General features: G+C 45.7%; 1 protein-coding gene across 1 annotated transcript in view; it reads right to left on the bottom strand.

The window, feature by feature from the left end:
• LOC147024728 (uncharacterized) overlaps positions 1–5,075 on the bottom strand; it is a 28,230-nt gene extending 23,155 nt beyond the window's left edge. The window contains exons 1-2 of the mRNA XM_085887042.1: positions 5,051–5,075; positions 4,096–4,159 (exon numbers count right to left, since the gene is read on the bottom strand). Coding sequence (XP_085743168.1) covers positions 4,096–4,159; positions 5,051–5,075 — 89 coding nt within the window. The remainder of the gene's footprint in view (positions 1–4,095; positions 4,160–5,050) is intronic.
• Positions 5,076–9,599: the final 4,524 nt, after the last annotated feature.

Below are 9,599 nucleotides of genomic sequence, written 5' to 3'. Positions count from 1 at the left end.
TACTTCAAATGATTAACCCTTTCTCCAGCACTCACTTTGAACTCATCAATATTAGTTCAGGTGTCATCGCACCGCCAACCACTTCTGCAGACTTGATGAACACGTATGTCAAGGGAGAGAATGCTGTCGTGCAATTCATGCATGATCGGCTTCTCCGGGTGAGGTCCCATTCTTCAGTCCGATTTCGAAGACCAAATTGGAAACTTTCTCCAAGGCATGAGGCAAGTCGGCGACTCCCCACCAGCAGACGCCGAAGGTTGAAATTGCGAATGAACGTCGTCTTTTCACACGACTGCTGTTGATTGGTGAGTAAAGCAATGTAACACTCCACGATCTGCTCGCATACCCACTGGCAAACATATCTTTCCCGCTGGCATCCGGTGATGGTTCGATTGCTAAGACGGACAAAGCCAAACTCCGCAACTATATACTGAAACTGTGGCCTGATTGCCGTGTGGACGCTCGGCCTATCCAAGGTGCAACAATTGTGGATGGAATGGCCGTTATTCAGCCGATAAAGGCTGGTTCACTGCCTAACACTTTCAGCAAACTGGAAGAGATGGTGCTGAACATTGTAGTGGCCAAAGCACGACATAACCAATCTTCGAGACTGGACGTGGTGTTTGATACTTACCCAAGTATCAGCATCAAGTGTCTGGAGCACGCCAGACGAGCGGGCAGGGTGGGCGATCTTCAGGTACGAACCATCTACAGATGTGATCAAGCCCTTCCAAAACAGTGGGCCAATTATCTCCTGAGCGGAGCCAACAAGGAGGCGTTGATAGAGTTCATCGTCGAATCGTGGACGAGAAGCATCTCTCCATCAAAACTGGGTGACATGCTGTTGTACGTCAGTCATGCCGGCAAATGTGAGAAAATCAAGGCATCGAATGGTGTTATGACTGTGTTGTCAGTACCTGAACTTGAATGTGACCATGAGGAAGCTGACACGAAGCTCCTGCTACATGCCGCTCACGTGGGACAGAATGAAGAGTCGGTGCGCATAGAGAGTTTCGACACCGATGTGTTTGTGTTGGCGTTGGCTCACTCGAAGTCGATTCGGGCACGAAATTTCCATCTGGTCACAGGAGTCCCAAGGACATTATCGTCGTTGACATTAGGAAGCTGACTAATGCCCTGGAAAGTTCTGTCTGCGATGCGTTGATAGGTTTGCACAATTTCACGGGAAGTGATACCACCGGTGCATTCCATGGTAAGGGCAAAACAAGGCCATTTGACTTGATGATGAAGAGTCCCCATCTCATCACCTGTTTCGGGAGCATTGGTCGAGAATTCACGCTAGATCAGAATATCATTCACGACCTGGAACAGTTCGTCTGCGCCATGTACAATCAGCCGACCATGAAGAGTGTGGATGAGGCTCGCTACAAGCTATTCTGCAGCCAGTCGCTGGGAGAACAGAAGTTGCCGCCTACATGCGACGCTCTGATGCTGCATTGCAAAAGAGTGAACGATCAGTCTGCGATCCACCACCGCGCGACTGAGAGGTTTATAGAAGCCCCTTCTCCTACATTTCACGGATGGGTGGAACGCAACGGAGCACTGACTGTTCACTGGCTGAACAAACCACCAGCGCCGAAGGAACTGTTAGAGGCGACGAAATGTAATTGCAAGAAGACGAAATGCGAGACCAACCAGTGTTCTTGCCGGTCAAAAGAACTGTCCTGCACAGAGTACTGTGGGTGTCAAAACTGCGCCAACGATGAACAGACCCATGCAGAAATAGAACTTATGGATGATGAAAGCAGAACTGACAATGATTCCGACGACAAACTGTGAATGCGGGTGTCACACTGCTTTTGCTGTGGTGATCTACTACACAGTAGTATTCAGGTTGGTTAGCATGTAATAGTGGACTTGAGTTTTGTAATAACAGCAGTCAAGAGCCCAGTTCAGCAACTGCTTCAGAGCAAGAAATACTGGAGTTCTAAGACAGTAATCCTCTTGTGGCGGTTCTACTTTTCATCAGGCTGAGTCGCGCAGTCTTTGTTTTTGATTTAATCCGTAAGAGCCAATGTAACTGTCTTTAATAGGCGCTGTAACTGTCTTTAATAGTCAATGTAACTAACTTCCTGTAATAGCCAGTGTGGCTGCCTTTTCAGCAAAAAGTTGCCTTGGTCAACTCAAAGACCTGTCTGGTCGTTCCAGACGTTTTCAGCCGGTAAAAATATGTAACTGCTTCGGTTTACGACCTTTAATTATAAACATCTTTAATAACAGTGAATAGGGCTCTGTATAAACATATTGTATCATTTTAAGACCTCACAAGAGTTTTCTTTGACCTACATATCAGTTTAACCTTGATTCTTCATTTCTGTGTCAAAATCGTGCTTTAATGTTCGGTGTATCTTTAATTGCCAAAAATGACCAATTGTGTCACATCCTCGACATGGAAACAAGTGGATTTGGACTCAGCGTCTAAAATTCTTTAAGTATGCCAAATTTCATCCAGATTGGTGATCTGCACAACGAAAATCATTTTCTGAAGGTAATAGCGAGTACCTCCACATGTTCTATATCTGCGCTGTCTACATCTCTTTCTCTGCTCTTTTCCAGGTCTGAGAGCTACTGCCTGAATCTTAATTAAAAAAAACCCTTGTATTGTTAATCATCCCCAAATCCAAGTTCGACACCCACCTCTATTATTCTGCCCTCCTCTTCTCTAGTCTGTGGAATTGTAAAACTGTCTTCATGAGTAAGTTCACTCATGCTCTTCCCTCTTGACATTCAAACTTGCTGCCCACAGCCATCTTATGATTTCTCCCATTTCTATTGTGCCATCCTTTCACCTCCTTGTGTGTATCTTGTTCAGCGCATTCCCCATTTTCCCTCGGTTAGTCTATTCTTCCACGAGTCTCCAGTCTGTGTGCAAATATACATACCCATCGTAAATTCTAACACACAATAATAACTGGAAGGGCACTCAGTAGAGCGCATACCTCTGCCACACATTGCCTGATACACGAGAACATATCGGCCTCAATATATTTTTGAAATATGCTATACATCATTTTGACCTCATCTCTCAACGGTGAAGAATCACTTTAAATAAATAAATAAATAAAACATTCTCATATGCCGATCGGGATTCGGATCTTCACCAAAATCGAATAAATGTGTCACACACCCAACTTGTCCATCAAGTTTCATCCAAATTCGCCCACAATTTTTTGAGATATTGTGCTATATATCAGTTTAGCTACATCTCTCAATGGTGAAGAATCACTTCAAAAATTATCAGATCCAGATTCGGATCTTCACCAAAATTGAATCAATTCTTCCTCGTCACACACCCAAAGTGTCCACCAAGTTTCGTCCGAATCCGTCCACAACTTTTTGAGATATGTGCTACATATTGTTTTTGGCCCTATCTCTCAATGATAAAGAATCACTTTAAAAATTATCGTAGCTGGAACCGGATCTTCACCAAAATCTAATCAGTTTGGCCTTGTCACACACCCAACCTGTCCACCAAATTTCATCTGTATCCATCGACAACTTTTTGAGATATCCTGCACATAAACAGACAGACAGAGAGACAAAGGGGTGAAAGCATAACCTCCTTCCACCTTCGGTGGTGGAGGTAATAATAATAATTAATAATAACAATGAAAATAATAACAACAATCCCATCTAGAAATGATGAATAAACTACATCCTGGATGTTATCCTGTTTCTGGTTCTTCTCTCTACGACATTTAAAAGGACTCGATGTTCTATACACAATTTCACCAGCTCCCATAACAAGCAGTCAGAAGCAGATTTCATGAAAAAGTCAAATAATGTGAATTGTTCCAGAAATCAATAATTAACCAAATCTTATTAGTCTCCTGTTTCTCTGAAAAACAAAATGCAAGGCAAACCTGAATATCATATAATGTCAAGATCAACCCTTCACAAAATTTGTTTGGGCAAAACTTGACTTAACCGAAAAAAAAAGATTCCATAAAGCAGACTGGGTGAATCCATTTCCATTTCAGTCATTTGAAAACAGTGACAGCCATCAAGTGTGCATGATTGCAAACTGCAATATAAACTTGTACAATAGCAAGATGAGATTTGAGAAATACATACGAATTTTCATACAGTGGACTTAACATCGTCTCCCACACTCCATGAAAGATTTGAAAAATCTCTCCTGTGAACAGAAACAAGTTTACAAATTGCAAATTGTGCCAACACTTCAAGTATTGCAATATTGAAAATATTATTTTGAGAGCAGTGTTTATGCAACAATATGGTCTGTGCACAAGTCAACATAATACTGATCATCACAATAAATCAAAAGTCTCAAGAGAGTGCTACAAACCATAGGCTTCGAAAGGAAGTTAAAGCAAACAAAAAAATGACATATTGGGATATTTCCCAACATAAACATCTCCAGTGAATAAATGTGCATTGAAACAAGCAAATGACAACGCCGAAAGGTATTTATTGAAATGCAATACGATTTGCAATTATTTTCTAAGTACAGTACTGTCGGACCCAACTATTCGTCGGTTCGCTACTTGCGAACCCCGTGTATGCAGTTTATAAAATGCGACCTGCTTTGATATCCACAGCCCTGTGCTTCACATATTTGCGGGGGTTTTATTCGTGTTTTCACGGTTTTCCGTGGGCGTATTCGCAGTTTTTTCACGCTTTTGTGGGCGTTTTCGCAGGCTTTTCATGTGCGGATTCACGGTTTTTCACGGAAATTTTGTTTTCCCCTCATGAATCGGGAACCTGATGGAACATATCCCCCCTTTTTCCATTGAAACAATGCCCTGCCATTCGCAGAATTTTTCAAGAATGTACCATCCACGAGTAGTAGGGTGTGTGTGTGTGTGTGTGTGTGTGTGTGTGTGTGTGTGTGTGTGTGTGTGTGTGTGTGTGTGTGTGTGTGTGTGTGTGTGTGTGTGTGTGTGTGTGCATATATATATATATATATATTTATATATACATATACATATACATATACATATTGTTGTGGGCCGGGGGTCGGTGGCGAGAACGACGGCGAGGTGGGGAAGTTTACGCAGTCTCCCACCGGCCTCCCCGGAATTATAGGCCATCGCTCCGGATTACTTTGAAGCCGGCAGGTCGATTAATTTACCGTGAAACGCCAATATATTGACCGCGTGGCATAGGGTTAATTGTCTAGATCCCAATATACCTAAATAACCACGCAGTCTTTGCTACCGGGGATTCACGCCCTCGGCACGTCTTTCTCGAACCGGGTTACTCTACCGACTGCGGTGGAGTTCCAACTACCGACGACCAACTCCGGTTCGGTTGCAGCTGAGCGGAAACTGCCAAAGCCGTGCCGGCTAGGATTAACGGATTATTGGGGATGAAACCCCGTCTGAACTCAGACCCGGACCATTATGGACCAAATAAAGAAAGGACGGAAACGAGCTGGGAACATTTCTAATAATTTATTTTTTAATAAAAGACAAGGATGCAAGACTTGAAGCGAATATGCAGAGCAGGAATTTACAATGATTCAAAGCACTTACTCAATTCTACTTATAGACGGGCCCACACGCAGTCACACACACAAAAAGAAAAGAAACCCCGGAGTTTTTATTGGACCCTCCAGCCCATGAGAGAGACGAGCTGGGGGTCAGAGTTCAGATGGGCACCTGTGGGTCATCGAAGGTCCCAGCCGCACGAGTGAGACTCGTGGCTCGTGGCGGCAGCCGCCTGGAGCAATCAGAGCTCCGGGGCAGAGATCAGAGTCGCGGGCGGGACCCACCAAGGCTCCACGAACAGGCTGGTTCACTCACTCTCCAGCCCAACCACCGTCAACCAACTTGTAACCACTCAAGTACTCCAGATCTCCCAGCGCCAACAACAACGACAAATGAGTCTGCTCAGGGATATATCTCCTCCCACACGGGGAGGGCCTTGGCGAGAATCATCTCGCTGTCTGTCCCTCATTGGCCTACGGCCGCACCCTACTGGGGCAGAGCCGTGGCCCCTGCTCAGAGACCCCATATTCTCCACGTGGAGAATATGTTCGGAGACCCCATATTCTCCTGAGGACCGGAACTGCGAGGCCCCCCCTCTCAACAAGTCAAGGTACGAGAAGCCAGCAGGTGGTGATGGAGCGTGATGGGGAGGTTTGGGATGGCTCGTTCAATGTAAAACCTAACTAAAGACGTCACAACGCACACATTTGATCCTCCCGCTAAACAAAAGGACGGGGTCCTGACTACACACGTACTTACCGGCATAACTAACTTTGGGACCTGAATGTTGAGTTCGCATGGTTTCCAGATTCGTAACAATATATATATATATATATATATATATATATATATATATATATATATATATATATATATATATATATATATATATATATATACATACATACACACACACACACACACACACACACACTCACACACACACACACACACACACACACACACACACACACACACACACACACACACACACACACACACACACACACCGCAACCCCGACATTCGCAGTTCCAACATCTGAGGGCTCCGCGGATTAGCGGTTAATAATTTGTGACATACTCCTACATTCGTGGGAAATTGTCCAGCATATTCACAGTTTTTGTGGCAATTTTTTTTCCACAAGCCACGAGCATAACATGGTTCTAAAACATATCTTCCACGAGCAATGCACAAAGCAGCGAGATGTACATATTGTTACGAATTCTCGCCCGCCGGCGTGCGGACAGCCGCTTTTTAGCCGAATCGCGGCCGTACGCCCACCGGACGGACAATTCAGTCGCGACTTCCCGGAACAACGCCGAAAACCAGTCACGGGTGTGCTTCAAGCGCACACCATGGCCTAGTCAATATTCTACCCACGCGCAACAGGGTCAATCGCCGAATTGTCAATATACCTAATTATTCGCGCGGGCAGCCTTCCGAGAGACCGCACCTCAGCGAGGTCTGCTTGGACACGAACCGCTTAAGCGGTTCGTTCCGTTCTGGGATAACCGAGCGGGGTATTATCGCGAGACATCGCTGGACCCGATTCTTTTATCGGCTATCAAAAAGCCCGCTACCATTCCGAAATGCAGTATGGCGTTTCAATGGGGAAAATGACACGACGAACAGGTTCACATTAAAACAAGCACATTTATTATTTTCCACACGTATACAATTAAGCAATAAATTGGTAAAACACATGTGCAGTTATACAGCCAAACACAATGCAAAGGAAAGAGCTAATACCGTCTAAAACTAATCATGTACAGTCACTTACACAGTTCTACTTGCGGACATGGCGCCACAACATTCACACAAATAAAAGCAAGAAAAAGAAGCCCTCAAAGACAAGGGGGTCAGACTGGACCCCTTAGGGCCTTTATGTCCAAGGAGCTTGGTTGACCGAAGGAACTCCAAGAGGCCGCCGCAGGATACCTCCACCCTCATGGTGACTTGCTTGGGCGTCCCTCTTGGACCCTCTCCAGCTCCTCACTGACTGACTTCCACTCGCCTCTCCACTTGCTTCTCCTCGACGACTCACCACTCGGTTCTCCTCGACGACACACACCCACCCGGTTCTCTTCGACGACACACACACAGTTCTCCTCGATGACCCACCACTCGGTTCTCCTCGACGACACACACACGGTTCTCCTCGGCGACACACACCCACCTCGCTGCATTCAGCGCTCGCTTTTATCTCCACGGCCCTCGCCGTTCCCTTCCAGCACGCGCGCGAAGCTTCCAGAAGCAGGGCGTTTTCCTTGCTGAATCGGGGTTTTTCGTTGAGTACTTGTCGGCGATCATCTCTTCACAGCTTTCGTCTTTTCCGCACGTGTCTGTCGTTGGGGGGAGGGGTGAGGCCGTCGTCCGTTCTCCCCTGATGAATGCCAGGCTTCTCGTAACCGTGCTGAGGTGGAAATGCAGTGGTGGTGTGGCTGGCATTCGTGGTGGTCGTGAGGGTGGTGTGGCTGGCGTTTGTGGTGGTAGTGAGGGTGGTGTGGTTGGGCGGTGGTGGTTAAGGTGGTTGTTGTGAAGGCGGCTGTTCGTTGTCTGTGGGGATGTTGGCGGTTGATGAGAAGGTGGTTGTGGTGGTTGGTGGCGCTTTGTGGTGGTAGTAATGGCAGTTGGTCCAAAATAACGATAGTAAAAGAAAAACGGGTAACTCAAAGATCACAGCCCGGGTGACACGAATAATACCCATTAGACAATGGTGGGGAAATCTAACTGAACACGGACTTATCGGCATAACTGAACTAAGGACCTATATGGTGTTCTGCTAATTTCCACAGCCGTAACAATTTCGTACAATACTGTAAATACGGAAAAAACATATCTTCCACGAGCCACGAACATAACCTGCTTCCTGTACGTGTGTTGTACCTTCGCAGATGTCTCACCTTGTGCACTTTAAACGTATGGTACTGTATTGTAGCTTAGCGGCAACAGAGTTTCGCGGGATGTCTCACCAGTTTCACACGTCATTCCCCATGACGCCGCCCCCCATGAGTTACTTGCAGAATGAAAACATTAACAGCATCTATTGATGTATCCAGTAATTACCAGGTCGCCACATATGGACATTACACAATGGAAACATTCAGAGCATCTTAGTGTAAATTACCATGTTTCTACAAACAGCACCATCTGAGCTGTTACATTTTAACAACACTCAGCACAATCTGCCTACAGATAGGAAAGATGTCCTTTCCTGTGAGTTAAAGAATGAAAACGTTCAGAATATCTATTAGTATAATTAGCAGCGAGCTACATCCAGATGAATTACACAATGACATTGTTCACCACCTCAATTATCAGCTGCCAAATACAGCATCACCCATACAAAATCCCCCACAAACAATGCGCAGACTACTCACCCTCCCGCAATTACCCAAAATGCATGCGTCAAGCTCGTAGGGGAGCGTACCTTCGCGGGCCACGACGCAGCCAAGGCATTCCCTACAGAACTCACGAGCCTCATCGAGGAGAAGGGGTACCTGCCAGAGCAGGTCTTTAACGCTGATGAGACTGGCTTGTTTTGGAAAAAGATGTTGACCAGAACATTCATCTCACAGCGCGAGGGCAAAGTAGCTGGCTTCAAGGCAGCAAAGGACAAGGTATCCCCTGTCCTCTGCGGAAACGCCAAAGGGGACTTCATGGTAAAGCCCATGGTGCTCTACAGTTAAGCCGCATACCATCTCTACCCTGAAGCCGCGTGCGCTGAAGAACAAAAACAAGCAGGCACTGCCCGTGTACTGGAGGGTGAAGAGGAAGGCGTGGGTGACGTCTGAACATTTTATGGACTGCATCCATACCTGTTTTGTTCCTCAGGTCAAGAGGTCCTTTCACAGGATAACTCAAAAATCTGTGGCCACGCCGATAGATTTGTATCGTGCCCTCGAAAGTGTCATTTCACAAATAGAAACAGCAGACGATACGAAGCACACCATCCGACAATGTGCATATCTTCTCTTCTTACTTCGCATAAACCTCATCAAATTCTAACTCCGACCGAAATAAATGCCATCTGAACCCTTAAAGCAGATTCAAGTATTGTCATTTTGCCAGCTGATAAAGATAGAGCTACTGTAGTTATGGGCAAGACAGCATAAACACAGAAA

Source organism: Eptatretus burgeri, chromosome 6, assembly GCF_056783735.1.
Source record: "Eptatretus burgeri isolate ZD-2024b chromosome 6, Ebu_testis_v1, whole genome shotgun sequence".
In the NCBI taxonomy this organism is placed as follows: domain Eukaryota; kingdom Metazoa; phylum Chordata; class Myxini; order Myxiniformes; family Myxinidae; genus Eptatretus; species Eptatretus burgeri.
The sequence above is the reverse complement of the archived record's forward strand: the minus strand, read 5'-3'. Positions and strand labels throughout refer to the sequence as shown.